Source organism: Nanorana parkeri, unplaced genomic scaffold (genome assembly GCF_000935625.1).
Source record: "Nanorana parkeri isolate BGI_ZX_2015 unplaced genomic scaffold, ASM93562v1 scaffold1107, whole genome shotgun sequence".
NCBI classification, from domain to species: Eukaryota; Metazoa; Chordata; class Amphibia; order Anura; family Dicroglossidae; genus Nanorana; species Nanorana parkeri.
Genome location: NW_017307375.1, coordinates 80,679 through 98,358, shown reverse-complemented (window position 1 = coordinate 98,358; position 17,680 = coordinate 80,679). Strand labels below are relative to the sequence as shown.

General features: G+C 40.0%; 1 protein-coding gene across 1 annotated transcript in view; it reads right to left on the bottom strand.

Annotated features, from left to right (window-relative positions):
- The window catches only part of LOC108796403 (catenin alpha-2), a 195,745-nt gene that overhangs the window by 159,410 nt on the left and 18,655 nt on the right, over positions 1-17,680 (bottom strand). Inside the window, exons 4-5 of the mRNA XM_018567877.1 lie at positions 17,220-17,371; positions 13,062-13,175 (exon numbers count right to left, since the gene is read on the bottom strand). Coding sequence (XP_018423379.1) covers positions 13,062-13,175; positions 17,220-17,371 — 266 coding nt within the window. The remainder of the gene's footprint in view (positions 1-13,061; positions 13,176-17,219; positions 17,372-17,680) is intronic.

Here is a 17,680-nt window from a genome sequence, read left to right as displayed (position 1 = left end):
TTTAAAGTCTTCACTGCCCTGTTCTCAAGGCTTTTTAGCCACATAGGGTGAATCTTTTCTCTGACAGTGATAGAATATCACTACGAAGTGTGCAGAAAAGATAAACCATGATAACCAAGGCATTATTGAGATTTATCAAATTATTATTATTATTATTATACTACAGGATTTATATAGTGCCAACAGTTTCCACAGTGCTTGGATACCATGATGGAAAAATACCCATCAGAATGATAGGTGGCTAATTCTGCCATTGTGCTACTCATCTGCTAAATCCAACCGTTTAATCTGAAAACTTCCAATGCCGCCTTTAATAATAGTAATTAACAGTTGAGGCAAGTCAGTTTCATAAGTCTGATACTCATCTTGATGGTTAAAATCTAATTATCTAAGTCTGAGGAGAATGCATCTGAATCACCAAAAACTACGGTTGGAAAAAAGAAAAAAAAAGTTTCTCCATCGATGGCGGCTGCAGTAATTAGTCTTTACGCCTGTGTTAAACATTCTTTCATGCTTTTTCAACCGGAAAAAAATAGAGAGATATCTAATGATTCCAAATCAACAAAACAGTAATACTGAAGGGATTTCTCTGTAATGAAACATAATTAAAATATATTTTTTCTTACGTTTCATATTCATCTAACGCGCTCGCTCGAGTTCATCTTGTTCTTTGATGTCAGTTACAACTAATGTTATTATATCTTGAACAATAATGTTTAATCAGTTTGAACAGGTGTCACTTTCCCTGACAATTACTTGTAAGCTTCACAGATTGAAATCTCCAAGCGGAGGTAGAATTTGTTGCAAGTGATTTAGAGGACAACTAAAAAGCCGGATTAATTTATTTATTTAACTGATGCAAATGAGCCATAACTACTCAAACAAGTTTAGCACCAGGTAAAAAAAGAAAGCAAGGAAGCTGATACATTTAAAGAATATTCTTCCATTTTGGATAATGCATGAAACAGTTAAAGAGACCCTACCATAAAACCATTAATTTCAGCAACAAACTTCCCATAAGATTAAATTGACACTACACTTTAACAATACATTCAAGTACCCTAATTATTAACAAAAAATGTATCTTATTTGTGTATCTCTTGGCTGTAGGTCCTCAAATCATCTCTGAATTGGTCCTGTCACTTCTGGAGGGGCAGTACTTTTCTTCTCGTGTGTGAGTTGTTAAGTAGTCACCGCTCCAAGCTTACTCCCGTGATGAACTGTGATTTTAATACAAATTGGATAACTAAATATGAGATTGTAGTCCATCACAGGAGTGAGCTTGGAGCGGTGACTACTTTACAACCCACACAGGGACCCAGGGGAACAAACGTAGCCCCCCTCCAGAAGGAAGGACAGTGTCAGCATCAATTCAGAGATGGTTTTAGCATCTACAGCCGAGTGATATACAAACAAGATACATTTTTGTTAATAGTTAAGGTACTTGAATGTATTTTTAAGGTTTAGCTCCTGAGTTTAGTGTCACTTTAACATATTTTATGCATGTAATTTACCTGTAAAAGTCTCCCTCATGTTAACATTCAAAAGCTCTGAGGCTGCTGCTGGGCACCACCCTCTTGGATGTGAGGTCAGCAGCCACAGCAGAGCCAGTGATGTCTCCTCCACCCTCGCTGCATAACCTTTAATGTAGCTACTGGGGAAGGATTGAAGAGGAATACTGTAAAGCAGGGGCAGCCAAACTTCTGCCCTTCAGCTGTGATGACACCACTACAAATACTAATATGGATTTGCTTCTGGGAGTCATGCCTGTGGGTGTCAGAGTCTTGCAATGCCTCATGAATTTTGTAGTTTCCACACAGCTGGGGAGCCAAAGTTTATCTACCCCTGCTACATGCTGTAGTATCCCTCTTTATTCCTTCCCCTGCAGCTACCTTAAAGCTTATGTAGGGAGGTGGGAGGAGGGTGGAGGTGCTGGAAAAGTGCAGACAGTAATTAGACACTAGGGATGAGCGTTGAGTCCCGGACGACCATGAGTTCAATCTAAACTCACGCTGTTTGCAGTTTGCTGAATTGCTGAATGGGTTGTGCAAATAAGCCGCATAGCATAATTGGTTGCTAGGATGTAGGTGAGCACACCATAACAACCTATGACACTGTAGGGCAACCTGCGTCCTAGCCACCAAAGACACTATGCGGCCCAGCCACTAGTGTCCTAGCAACCAATGATGCTGTGTGGGTTGCACAGTGACATTGGTTGCTAGGACACAGGCGGTGTAGGGTTTGGTTCGCTTGGCTGTGCGAAATCCAGATTCCTTGCAGCCTGCACAGCGTCATAGATTGGTATGGTGTGCTTATCTAGCAATCAACAAAACTTTGTGGCCCAGCTTCTAGCTTACTAGTAACAGCTTCCCGCACAGTGTCTGATTGCTAGGGCACAGACAGCTCAGTGTTTATTATCTGCTATTTTTTGTTGTATTCCCTACAGTTACCCTGGGGGCTTAATGTTGCCTATGCACGGTATCACACATCCACAACTTGAAACTGTAAATATAAGTGTATATATATATATATATATATCTATCTATCTATCTATCTATCATCATATATATCTATCTATCATCAGTGCATTCTCCAAGAAATAGTCTGTTGACCTATATGACAGACTGCGAAAAACCAATTAGTGGATGGTATAGGGCATATGTATGGGAGGTATTACACGTCTGTTGACACCTGCAGGCATCTACAGTATATAAGCAGTTTTTCAGATTATTCTATGAATTTTATGAAACTGTGTTTTTGTATACAAACTTGATGATGCTTTAGACATTATGGGGGTAATTCACAAAAGGGTGAAGAGTTTGGAGAAGGCAGGAGAAGTGAACAGTCTAGGCCAAAATAGCTGATTTTGAAACTTTCCAGTTCAGCTATGTTGTCCTAGATTGTTCACTTTTCCTGCCTTCTCCAAACTCATCACCCTTCTGTGAATAACCCTGTATATGTTTATCCTTTAATACATGGTATACAGACACCTTAAAATGCATTTGCACATATGTTAAGGTATATTCTGATTATGTGTGAGGAAGTGTCTGAAATGTCTGAAATGAAGAGTCTGATTCAGAGACAATGGGTTTTTTTTTAGGTATTTTTTGTTAGCTGTATATAATTATTGTTTACATAAAATTTTTATACATAATGCTTCCATAACATTGTGTCCACAGACCATAATGGGTTCTCTAATTTGGAAGCCCATCAGTACCTACTTACATTTTGATTTCCTCCATCTAGTTAATTCTCCATACAGAGACATGTGAACTAAATATGTGAGGGGTGGGGTGGTTGAAGTCTTCTGAGTTATTAAAATGTGTGCATAATAGAGATTAACAGCAGGGGATCAATTTACTCTCCCTTGGCATTAAGTCTTGAACATAAGTAAAAAAAAAAAAACACTAGAACAACATACTTATCTAGGACCTCAGCTTCTGGGAGCTACCTGTAGGCACTGATTTTGCCAATGAGTCTCCCTGCTGCTCCCTCAGAATGTCAAGTACTTCAAATCTCATGAGAAGTTGTTCCTGCGCATGTTCACATGTCCTTCTCTTCCCTGCAGCTTCATTCATCTGCTGGATGCAAAATACCCATTGGTTCCAGATATTTAGGAACATGTGACTGACTCCCCTTCCTCTCATGTGCTTAGTGATTGTCCTGCCACTGTCACATGGCAGGAATACAGTCCTTAGCCCTCACACAAATTGACTTAAAAATGCCATAGGGCTTCCATCCCTCGCTCCAAGTGACTAAGTTGAGCAGTGTGGGTTCAGAGCATAAGCTTCTGGATGGATGACATTGGAGGGTATGTCAAGGCAATACCAAAATCCACCCCCAAACATCCTTCTCCTCCTCTTGATCATGTCCAAAGTTTTACATTGTTCTTCTGTGGAGAAACAGCTTTTACTATTTCCAGTAATATCCTCATTCATCTGGTAAAAGCCTTGCGGGTTTGATTGCTGAAAGGTCAGTTCCTATTGAGACAGACACAATCCACAGAACTACATCTCCTAAGAACCCTTTTCTTACACAAAGTGTATGGGGAGGCCTTCGGGAAGCAAGGCAGCACCAATGTTTTGCTGGGAAAATAAAATCAATGTATGCATAAGGATTTGCCCAGAGAGAGGTGGTAGATAAGCCGAGTTCTGTAGTCCAGCAGAATGGACTGACTACACTGCCTGGGATTTTAGAGCTGTGTTGTCATCTTAAATGGCAAGTTAGAAGCTCACTGGATTTCTGGCAGATCAACAGTTATATTTTAATACCTGCAACATATTTAAAGGGATAAAACACAGAAAAAAAGTGCATTCATTTGTTTTGTTCTAACATACACTTAAAAGTGAACCTGTTGGTTTGTCCTGCATGGGCAAAGAATACGCTTGCTTAAAAACAATGTATGCATTTGCAATTGACCTCATAAAATCAGAACATGTGATGTATATATCACAAGTCAACCGAAATTTGGGTATCTTGGAATTCTTGCAACTCTTTAGGACAAATGTAGAAGTCAAATGTTGTATCTGTATGTCTATGCACATTTGGCTTATACTGCTGAGACAAAACAAGGAAGAGATGGGACATGTAAACAAGCCCTGTTCTGATGTTTGTGATGATGGGTGCACTTTTTGATGAAAAAAAAAACTTTTATAAAATGACCTACATCTAAATCCTAGTTGACTGTCCTCTCCTGAACTAGAGCCTTAAGCTGCTGTCTCCAATGGCACTATAGTGCTTGAGATGCAAATTTATACTTAAAAGTACAGAAGTTAATCTCCTAAATTATCTCCTCTCTCTCCTGCTATCATCAGTAAACTTTTATATTATATAAAATCATCCTCAGTTGTGTATCAACGGCAAGCGCTGGTTACATTTTAATTCTATTACAAGTTGAAAGAGAACATAAAACGCCCAGAGCACAGGAAAAAAAAAACACTAGAAATAACGATCTACCAACACAAACATGGGAGGATAAAAAAAAAACACACACTCATCTAAATTTGTGGAATCTTCTAATCCAGGTTCTGGATTTGGGAGGTTTTGGACAGAGGTACACCATTTAAAACACTATGGATATAGATCAGTGGTTATGCATGTATTATTCTCAGCTAGAATCCTCACAGCGCGGAATTGGAGATCCTCTATTATTCCAACCATTTCGGATATTGTCCCCCCTTGCCCTACCCCTAGTCCTTCCCCTATGTACCCCCTTCTGCAACATTTCCTTTTATGGGACTTTCTAATTTTGTAAATGCTGATCCATATGTCTACTTCCGTTTCACGGTAATCATGTAGGAGGATCGGTTATCGTTCGGCTCGAGGGAGCCCATTTTTATTACCTGTGTGAGTCCAAATCGGAATAATTATCTGCTTTCTTAGACAATGCTGTATATATCTCACTGTTTCTATTATTACAATTGTGTATCCATAATCGGATGTAATCAACAATGTTTGTGTTGCAGACTCTATATACCTTAATAAAAATGTATTGACGTAAAACACTATGGAGCGTGTTTGTCAGACTCAAATGATACAGGGAGCCAAATTTAGTAGGATAAGCCTTAATGGGCCACATAGGATCTACTAAAGGCCACATCCATCTACTTTGAAAATCCAGAAGCCCTTCTACTGTAACAAAAATGGAAAATTATGTAAGAAATTGTTTTTTTAATGAGCTCCAGAAGTCTTGCACATCATTAAGATCATTAAATGGGCGAGGGCTGCCAAAAAGTTGTAAGTGGGCCTCATGAGGCCCAGAAATCACCAGTTTAATATTCCTGCACTAGGGAAACAAGTGAATTCAGGAACATGAAGGCCCAAGCAATCTTGGTGGACTTGTGTCTTTGTTTCAACCTGACTAACTAAATAAAGTGAAACAAAATCAGACAGGATTACAGGAGTGGGTTCGCTGGCTAATAAAAGTAATATCAGACATCATCCGATATTGGCTGTTGTCACAATCCAGCAGGGCAGTACTCTCTTGGATCTCAACTGCAGAACTAACACTCCAGGTGTAAGGGTTCGGTCAGTCTTGCGGAACCCCAATACACTCAGTGTGATGGGGGGCCGTTCCACATCATGTACCCGTCCTAGAATGTTATAGGGATATGACCAATGAGGGTCCAAGGTATACAGTTTAGGTATTTTGGTTATAGCTATCAACCTCAAGTGGAGGCGTGTGGTGAATTGTAGTTTTGTCACTGCAGGAATAAATAGGGAATCGTTTCCTATCACCCCTCTCCAATCCACAGTGATCACGGTGTGGCAGAATTACTGAATGGTGTTCACTAATACACTTGGGGAGATGTGTAGTGCGGTGGTTATGCAAGGTTATCTTCAGCAGAGCAGGTTATGCATTCCGTAATAATCAACAATATGATATGTTCAGTTGGTATTAATGCACGCAGATCCCTGCTAGTACAGGTGAAACTCGAAAAATTAGAATATCGTGCAAAAGTTCATTTATTTCACTAATGCAACTTAAAAGGTGAAACTAATATATGAGAGACTCATTACATGCAAAGCAAGATAGTTCAAGCCGTGATTTGTCATAATTGTGATGATTATGGCTTACAGCTCATGAAAACCGAGATCCACAATCTCAGAAATTTTTTGGCAGTGTGGGCAGGTGCCAAGTCCTGCTGGAAAATGAAGTCAGCATCCCCATAGAGCTCGTCTGTGGAAGAAAGCATGAAGTGCTCCAAAATCTCCTGGTAGACGGCTAAGTTGCATTAGTGAAATAAATTAACTTTTGCACGATATTCAAATTTTTCGAGTTTCACCTGTATATACATCTCAATATCGCTTTGACGTGGCTACAAATAGGTGGGAGAAAACCAGCAATATGGTATGTTCAGTTGGTATCAATGCATACAGTTCATTGCTAGCATATACCTCTAATATGGGTTGAAGTGGCTACCAATAGGTAGGGGAAGATCCCCTTGCACTTGCGGTTCAAGAGTGGAGGGAGTTCAGGAGGAGTAGGAGGTAATCCTGTGTAGGATGGTCTGTGGCTCTGTTCCCCACAGAGTCAGTCACTCGACGTTCCACAATGATTGAACGCCGAGTGACTGACTCAGCTGTGTTTAAGAGGAGGTGGCGCCACGCCCAGGGGGAGGAGCCGGCCGTGACGGCACACCTGTCCGAGTCAATCTATGACAGCTGTTAAGGAAGGTTTTAGGATGGCTTCACACTTTTATGTTGCAATAAGGCTCAGTAAAGCAGGTAATACCATGATGCACAGTGATACATGGTACTTGGTGTCATGCAATGTGGTGCCATTCATTTAGAATAACACCCCTACACACACAACTACCTGACCTGGGTGGGCGAAACCCAGTAACAAATGGCAGTTCAAGGAATATAAGAATTACAACACTCACCATGATTCAACCTAATTCTATAAATGATAACAGAAACACCAGTTTTACCTTTGCAATGTTAACAGTTCCAATATTATCATAGTAACATTAAAGCATAAGTGCACTTTAGGACATCTTTGGGATTGCCTGCGACCTCAGGACACAGCCCCGTAGAGGTCAACGGAGATGTAATGTGCCAGAACATAGTTACATAGTACAGGGAGCCTTGGTGCACTGGGTGAAAATAAACACTGGAGGCCATGGCCATCAGATACAGGTCGGTAGGCATCTGTATAGAGTGGGAGGATAGATTATGTTAGGTCACTGCAAAGTAGAAAATGGGATAGGTGCACTTTGTCTTACCGTGCACTTATCATTTAACATCAAAAGATAATAATTTCAGCACAAAATACAAAATATCAAATGAAGCAGATTCTGGACAGCGACCCAACATTTTGCCACTTCATACCAGTTTGGTGCGTGCTCACCGTAATGACAGATTTAAAACATCTACAATGATAGGAGTCCTCCATTCTTAAACTCTCCTGAAGCTCAAGCACAATTTTTGGGAAGGTTACGTTTAACAACCCATCACCTGAATAAAACCTTACAAATGAGCTTCAGTCTTTTGGCACCATTAAGGGCCCATCAACGCTATGGCAAGGAATTCCCCACCTCACTGCCCAATTACGTGTATACCATCCCTCACCCACTATCGTCTTCAACATGTCTTTTTAGTCAGGAAGGAAAGATAGGGCAAGTTTCCCTCCCTGACCATTGTCCTCAGATCCCGCAATGCTCCAATGTGCTCCGCCCTTTCTGTGGCATCACTACTTACGCCCTTCCTACATTGTTTCTACAATCCTTCTTCATATTGTTTCCTCCAGTCCAGTGGGTCATGGGTCCATACACCTATTGCTGGGTGGCTCCAATGCAATTTGTAAGTGCCAATGCACATGTGTTGTAGCGCACTCTACTACTCCTATGTGGTTTATGCAAGAGTAGAATAAATAATTCTTTAAGGTAAGCACTATTGATAATGTATAGTTTTTAGTGATGTTATAGGAGGTAGCAGTCATGAAATAAGATATATTCATAGCAAATAAGAAAGCTAAACTCCATTAGAGAGGGGAACTCAAGAGGCTTTTCTGCCTAATAAACAAAATACAACTATATTAGGAATGTTTTCTTCTGTACAGGCAGTCCCCGAGTTACAAACATCTGACTTCCATACGACCCCTATTTACAAACAGAGGCTATTACTGTACAGCAGGGGGTCCCAGGCTGCAGCCAAAGTGTACCACACAGCATTTCAGTAGTTGTAATGCTACTGTGCTCGAGCCGACAAGGAGTGCCCGCTTCTTGGGTCTGGTTCGTAGTACTGTACGTACATTACAGGAAGTTGGTTCTTTCTAGACGTGCAGACGAGGGGTGCACACCTCTTCTTCTGGGTCACTGTGAGGTTTTCACTGCTGTCTGTATCCTCATTAGAAAGATTTAATCTCACTGCCTGTTCTTGGAACAACAGGAAGTGAGAGGAAATCTACCCCTAGGAAGGGAAATTCACTCCTGTAAGAGTTATCATGGGAAAAATGTGTCTCCACTGAAGCTTTATCGCCAATCCTTGTTTCCACGACAACCCACAATTTTCAAAATCCAATTGTCACAGGGACAGAGAGTGAGGTGAAATCTTCTGAAAAGGGGCACACACAGAAAAACAAACATTAACCCTTCTCTATGCTATCCAAAAAAAAAAAAAAAATTTGGGGCTGGAGTTACACGTAACAAATAAACCTGTTCCAACTTGCATACAAATTCAACTTAAGAACAAACCTACAGTCCCTATCTTGTTCGTGACCCATGGACTGCCTGTACTTATAGAAATAGCTTTTATGTTTTTAATTGGAAACCAGATTCACTTTTAGATGGATACTCTGCCCATTATTTAGTCTGACATTGATGTTTGAATATACAGTATTTGCAGTTGTCACAATCAAAGTAAAAGTTTTGCAGTTTGGATGTATGATCCCTGACTGTAGCGCAAGATCAAGTGCAATGCAGATTTAAGAGGTTTGAAGAATAGGGGCAATTCAAACACACCTTAGCTCATTTACTGTATCCAAGTGAAGTTCACAAGGATAACCTTTCACCTTTAATCGCTCACCTGCTGAGAGGTCAACAGGGGTTGTCAATTGTGCTGCCATCCAGATTTCATGTCTGTTGGCTGATTAATTCATCTGCAGACATCCTCAAACAAAAGAAGAGCTTCATAAAAAAAGCATCCCCTGGGGTCTAGTCTCAGAGTCCCCACTCTCCTGCAGGGTAAGCTATACATGCCTAGAGGGAAGTGAGGGATGCTCGACTTCATACAGCAATGGAAATGCAGTATATTTCTCTCTCTCCTCTTGGCTCTTGGACTTTGATTCTTTGGTTCACAGCACAGTACAAGTCCTGTGCCTATTATTATTATTATACAGGATTTATATAGCACCAACAGTTTGTGCAGCGCTTTACAATATAAGGAAGATGTCACAATTACAATACAATTCAAGACAAGATGGTAAGGAGGGCCATGCCCATGAGGGCTTACAATCTAAAAGGGAGGGGCAAGTGATACATCAGGAGGTAGCTGTGTGGGGATGAATTGTATGAGAACATGATGGGGATTATCTTTGTGGTGGTTAGGTTGAGGTGGGATAGGTTGAGGTGGGATAGGCTCACCTGAAGAGATGAGTCTTTAGGGATCGCCTAAAGGCAGTCAGAGTAGAAGATAGATGGACAGGTTGGAGTAAAGTGTTCCAGAGGATAACTTTTAAAGGATATTCATAGTCAAAAACTAAAAATAAATCTGTATTTCTATATTGAATTTGCATAAGTTATATCCCACTCCTAAAAACAATATCCATCTAGCAGTTTCTAAACTTACTTATTGATGATGCCCGTAGGATGCACTTCCTCAATGCACTGACACACAATACTCGGCTTGTGAATATTTACTTCCTTAAGTCAACGTCTGAACAAATGTAACATTATCATTGCTTGTTGGAAGCAATGGGCTATGTAGTCTTGAAGTATCAAAATTGCATCACATCCAGCAGCAGAGAGAGAGACACAAAGCACACTGGGAATCCAGAAAGTTGATGAAAGCGATGGGCAGACAGAAGGCAGCACTCACTACATAAAAGGGATTTTTTCAAGTACGCTTTGATTGTATTATCAAAAACAACTCTAGTATGTATTCCTATTACATTGCTGATGTTATAACAGGATAGTAATACTGTGATTTTAGAACTTCTGTAAGGGCTCCTCATGCCCTTATAAAACTCTGAGTTGAGATCCGCCCTGCATATAATTTTACATGTTTCAAGAGAAAGTCTTAGACATGAAACATATTTTAGGAGACAAGCAGACGAGATCCATTACATGAAACTGCGAGAAATCACTGTCACTGCCCTTTTTCAAATTCATGTTTCTATATTTGTGTTCTCTACAGTCCACTTGCTCCACAAGATCAATTATACAAGGTCAGAGGTAAAAAAAGGACTGCACAATTAGTGCCAAAAGGGACACAAGTTGGGCACCAGGGGGTTAAAGCAACTCTCTTTCCTAAATAAAATGTCAAAGAAAGAGGTTACCTGTAAAGAGCAAGTATTTACTCACTTCTCTTGCTGCTGTTGCCGCCAAATTCCACTTGCAGAGGAATCACCCAATGACTTCTCTTGAGACTCTAACACTTCTGGTAGTGTCAACCTTCTGTGTCTCAGTGGTTCCTTCCACCAACCTCTACATCACTACCGGACACAAGTTGGAGGTGGAGGTTGGCGAGGAAAACCATTGAGTCAGGGTAATTGTAGCAGAGAAGTCAGAGAACAGGGTTCTGTAGAAATGGTTCCTAGCATGATTTTGTTTTTCCGGCACTGAATCCCCTTAGTCAAAAACAAAAACTGCGTGGGCGGGCTCCCCCCAGCAATGTAACATTCTGCTCTTTCCACTATTAGCCGGTGATTTTTTATTTTTCCCCCCCATAAAAGTCAACATGTTTTTCTATATCATCATCGGGGTTATGATTAGTTTATCTGCAAACAGCGCCTGGCTCTCTAATCTTAAACTAAACATTGTGTGCTCAATTTGACAGTACTGGTTTCCACGACAACTTGTACTTTCCATGGCAATTTTAGGTAGCTATTTATATACTGGTGTCATATTTTCCAAAAAAGTTATCAGACATATTCATATCAAATCATTTTACACAATTTATTTTCTGCCGTTGCAGATTAAATATAATACTGTTTATTTGTATCTGTCATACTGGAATCCATGTGGCTATGGTGAGATATAGACGGTCCACATAAGAGTAATGGTTACATGTCCAGATTAATAAGGGCCAGTACTCATTTAACAGTCACTTAATTCAGTATTTATTCTGAATGACACCCAAAGGCATTACTATGGTAGCAGACAACTCACCCACACCGTGTCACATAAAAATGGTGCATGCCCATTTTTGCTTACAATAGCAGCCCATTCATAATGAGCACAAGTTCCTTAAAGCTTAATTCCAGGCAAACCGCTAAATACACATATGAAATAAGTATGTGGGAGCTGTCCATTCAGCCCCAATATTTACACAGTTCTGTCACACAGTACAGCCCTTTCTAGCAGGTGAAGGGACCTGATTTTTCTCTGCTTCAGTAAGTAACACTTCTCTCTCCCCCAGCATGTGAGTGAACAGTTAAGGCGAGGCAGCAGACTGATTAACCTATCTCTCTGTCACTCTGCCTTCCCCCGATATCAGCATATTATTTGTTAGTATATGATCACCGCAGCACAGCTGATTGGCTGCTTGTGCGCTTCTCCCTCTTCAAAAAAAAGAAGGTCCAGCCTAGAACAGCAGATGAAGGCTTCTTTTTAAGGCCTACATGACAGGTTTGGGAGAAGGAAGGGGTACCATTACTTGATAGTTATCTAAGCAGTAAAGGTTATGTGAGGTGGGAAACATACCTAATTGGTTGATGGGAGGGGTATAAGGAGGAGCTGTAGGAGGGTCTGAGGAGATTCCAGATTCAGTTGGAGTCAGCAGTGTTGCAGCAGTATTTCCACTCTTCTGCCCCTTTTTTCTTAACTTTAGGATAGTACTTATTGTATTTACAGTATGTGTTTCATTTTGTTCTAACATTTTCACTGCAAGCAGGGTATTTGGCATCCACAATTATCATGTCATTTAGATTGGAGAGCCGTCTCAGGTATGGCATCCCTGTGGTAATGAGTCATGTGGAGATTCATTTGGTATATGGTGTCCTGCTGTTGGGGACCTATTATACCCTTCAAAGTCCCTAATCCCGGTTACAAATATTTTGTTATGGCTAATGTTTGTATTGATAGTTTACTAGGATGTTATTTGGTTCTGTATGTGATAAATGTTGGCTGTGATCACAAAAATCCAGCCCTGATATGGTGTCAGACAAAGGGTGGAGTTGTGGATTGGATTCGGTTGGCCAGGTATTATATTGAGCATGAATACAGTATATATATATTATACACACACAGTATCTATCTATCTATCTATCTATCTATCTATCTATCTATCTATATTCCAGATGTAAATTGGCTTATAAATGTGAATAGTTACATACATATAGAGCGAACACAGGCAGCCAATTACATACAACACATCTGTCAAGTTTCATGAGCACTTACTCTTGCACTCTGTCCTGCTATGAGCTGGTCATCTTCTGTCTGGACGCTTGTTCGGCTTCGGACATCATAATCTTCTTGTTCAAAGTCAGAGTCATCTTCTAGTTCTTCGGGTGTCTACGAAGGCAGATGTAGAGAGTGTTAACAATTGGTGCTATTATTGGTCTTTAAGCACTATTGATGAGATTAACTGAGTTTTCATATACCCAAAATTTTGTCAAAACATTGGGGGATTTTGGAAGAAATTAAGGTGGTATTTAAGGGTGCAATATACTTTAAAAAAAATGTTCCTGGGGATTACAGAAGCTCCTGGACTTGTTCTTTTGCAATAAGAGCTCCTTATGAGCCTTCTTTTTTATACACAGTCAAACCAAGAGTCAATTGAAAAATTTAAAGCAACAGCAAAACTAATTTTGTTAGTGTTTTTAATGGTGCATTACGTTAGTTGGCCAAAAACATGTCTGTTTTTTTTATCCAATGATGCACATTATAGGGGTATTTGATGGGAAGGAAAGTGCATGTCAACGTATGACAGCACTCCTGCCCAAAGCAGTAAAGAAACATAGAGGAAAATGTAGATGCATAGGTATGAATCTAGTCTAGGGGCCCATTTACAACTTCTTCTGTTGCAGCAACACGTCGGGGTGCAAATGATGTGCCACTGTGCATTGCAATAACTGCTGGACAATTATTAGGAGATTACTGCGTTAATTGATGGGCAATTGTTAGGAGATTAGTCTCAGGAGATTCATCTCAAGGGGTATACTGACGTGAAATGGGAAAAGCTCCTAATGGAGCAATTGTGGAACAGTTAATCTGCTGTTCCTATTAAAGTCTATGGTGGAGAAAAGAATTGCTACTAATTTCTAACAGGATTAAATTGCAGCATTTTGTAATCAATCTCTCAATCACACTGCTGATAAACCTACATTGCAACATTGTGAAATATACAAAAAGATTGATCCCATGAGAATGTAGTAGCATGACTGAACTACTCAGAATCACCCATACAGCCCCAAGTTTAAGGGTATATTATAATCAGTAGTGTAGAGATTCAGATTCAAATTAGATTTAAATTTTACTTTCCTAAAAATTTTATGAAATTCATTATCCTCCAATTTTGGACACAACTCAGAATTCCCAGCAAACCCTTTGAACCCAATCAGCTGCCTCACAACAGCCAATAAGGTGTGTGAGCTGTTTAGCCCAGCCCTTCATGAAATATTATTTTTTTATATATATAATGTGGTCTTAGTTTTTGTGCATTTTTGTGCAAATCTTCTTCAAAACTAAATCGGACATGTGACTGTTCTCTGGCCAATCAGACTTTTTTTGTGGCTGTTGGGGTTGCATTACAGGTAAGGACTTTGTTCTGAAATAAAAATTTGGATCGTTTCGAAACGAAACTTAGGATGGATCCGAAAACTGGATAATGAACCAAATTGAATTTCGGATCTGAAATCCAAAAAACGAAAAAAAGAAAAATCTGAATCAATCCAAAACTGAACTAAACTATTTTTTTGCTGGGTTACACAGCAAATTTTTAGGAAGATGTTTCCCCTGTTGTTTTCCCTTACAACTCTGCATTTAAGCCCATTGGCCCTTTCTCTGCCTCCAAACAAGAAAAAGTAAAAAATAAGTCAAGACAAATTTAAGCTTCCCCTTTCCATTTTTACATAAATGGCCTCTTTCACACCTCTTTTAAACCAGTCCACCTCCCTGTATAGGATACGTACTTGACTGTCTTCACCTTTGCTGTTTTAACACCTCTCTCTGGGCAGGTTATTAACACCTCCTAACTCCAATTATGCAAATGCAATCAAAATCTGGTTGCGACTAACAGATTATGTGGATTGGAGCAACATTCACCATATTTAGTCCCAGATATTTTTTGTACAAGTAATTCTGAATTGAGAAAGCTGGTTGGATGACCAGTGAAATGTCTTCCAGAAAAATACAGCAAGTCCATGTGCCTTGACTTATTTTTTACAGATATACCATGATCTGGATGAATGAGAACCTTTGCAGATAAACAAGAAAAAGGCTTTAAAGCCTAGTTGTATTTTGAGAGGTTGGAGGGGGACGTACCTATTACTGATATATGGAAATTCAGTTATTCCAAGGAGCCCAAAGGGGCAATCAAGAAAGGTGAGGTGCCATTATAATGTTATCCTGAGGCGCCTGCCCCTTAACCCAGCCCTCATTTGTGCTACATTTACCCAATACATCTTTACTTCAAGCCAGCCAGAAGCCAACTGATATGTTTTAATGGCAGGGAAGTCAATTTAGATAAGAGGGAAGCTTTCTTCAAAATGTAATAAGCACAAAAATTAAAAGCATCCATTGCTTAAAGCGGATGAATAATGTTCTGGAGGTAAAGAAAATGGCATTCTCATTGTGTATTGAAGAAAGCCTGTGCTTTAACACTGCCAAGATCTTTTAATGCTTTAACTGCTCAGAGAATGACAAACGGACTGGTAAGATCAATAAACAGAGATAAGATACAGATAGATAGCAACAGGCAAGAGACAGATACAGTGGCAGGGAAGAATATTGGCCACTTTCTGTTGTAAAGAATTGATGAGGTAAACACAGCGGAGGAGAATATAGTTCAATTGAGCACTTTAGCATAGAAAAAAAAATGTATTTATTGAATAGTAGATGCCCTGGCCAATAGTAAACTTCGGATAACCTTAACGGAAAACAATTGTGTATTTTCAGCGAGTACAGCGTTTGAGGTGTTTTTTTTTGCACATCTGGGATTAATTTTCAATTGTATTCTCACATGTTATTGCTCGATGCGCTATACCTTGATAATGGCATTTCATAAGCAGATCTGTATATTCTCTCCCCGGAGAATAAAGGTATATCAGACAATGCAATCAGCATCCTTGTCGAGCGACCGCCGAGGAAAGAAAAATCAATTACGGGCTAACTCAGTCAGAAGTTTGTATTATGTTTAAAGCTGCAGGAAAACAACTAAATGCACAGATGAAGGACAATCTGTAAAGTGTTTTCATTTCCAAAAGGAAAATTCTGTTCAGTCAGCCTTGCGGTTCTGATCTCCTGGGCAGTATTCTGCAGTGTTTGAAAACCCAACAATGAAATCCTGTTTCTCGCTACGTTTTGGTCTGTTAAAGCAAAACTGTGTTAACCCTTGCAGTTGGGCTACCCCCACACTGCAATGGTTAGGTTATAGGTCACCGAATCCACAGAGCCAGCTTGCTTTAAGACTGGTCCCTGGAGCCTCTCTCCCTCTCCGGTGCAGTGGTCTAAGGTCCCAAGAGTCATCACATCCTATACACAGTATAGGGTGAGACAGCCTAGAGGGAGCGCTGTGATAGCCAGCTGGCTACATGGTTTGGGTTAATATAACATTTACCTTTAAGGTATAGTGCACACATCATACAGTGTGTTCCAGCACAGCTTGGTGCCCTGAACTCACTGCATCGCATAAACCAAGCCTCTCGCATTCTGGGGCGTGGGGGTTTATGCGATACAGTGAGTTCAGGGCACGGAACGGTGCTGGAACACACTGGATGATGTGTGTATGGGCCCTTAGCACCTAGACAAAAACGAACACCTACAGGGCTATTCACAAAAGGGTGAAGAGTTTGGAAAAGGCGGAAGAAGTGAACAATTTAGGACAATACCTTTGTTATATCTGCAAAGGTATGGGGAAACAACTCCAAATAAATAACCCTAGCTTTGCAATGGTATGTCCAACAAGCTCACATAAGTGTAATGGTTGGTTGCCCTCTAAGCATTGGCCATATAATGTTTAGATTTTGGTTGACATTGACATTAACAGGGTTATTCATGAGAGGTTGGAGAGTTTGGAGAAGGCAGGAGAAGCAAACAATGTAGGACAACATAGCTCAACTGGAAAGTGAGCTGAATTGGGCAATTTTTAAAAATCAGCTATTTTGGCCTAGATTGTTCACTTCTCCTGCCTTCTCCAAACTCTTCACCCTTTTCTGAATAACCCTGTAAATATTTGTGCATAAGTACAACAGTATAACATGTCTGTGAAGGTTCTCATTCATCCAGGTCATGGTATATCGGTATAAAATAAGTCAAGGCAACTGTCCAGTTGCCTTGACTTATTTTTTACAGATAAACAGTTGTCACAAGATGAATACCACCACCACGACATCTTACCCTTATCATAAGTACCGCTTTCCTGATGTCCCGAACACCATCATATACCAGGCGAGAAGCGTCTATAAACTCATTCTCTTCAAATGGCTGGGGGATATTGGAACTCAGTGCTTCAATGGCGACTTCCACTTGTTCAGCAAAACGGGGCATTACTTTACAAAAGAGGAGAGAAAAAGGGAGTTAATTACAGAAGCAGTGCAGATAAAATTAACCCAAGAAAGAAACATTAACCCTCTACCCTCTATATGAAGAGACAAAAAAACAAAAAGTTATTTGACTACAGGTCACATGATTAATTATCAATCACAAAACTTCTGAAGGTTTCAAAAATCCTTATCATCCACATTAAGATTAGGATATATATATATATCTCACATAGACGTGGTATTTATATTTCTGCACATAAAATAAATGGTTTGAATGCTCTCACTTTCTCAAGAGTTTGTACTTTAACCTCCAAC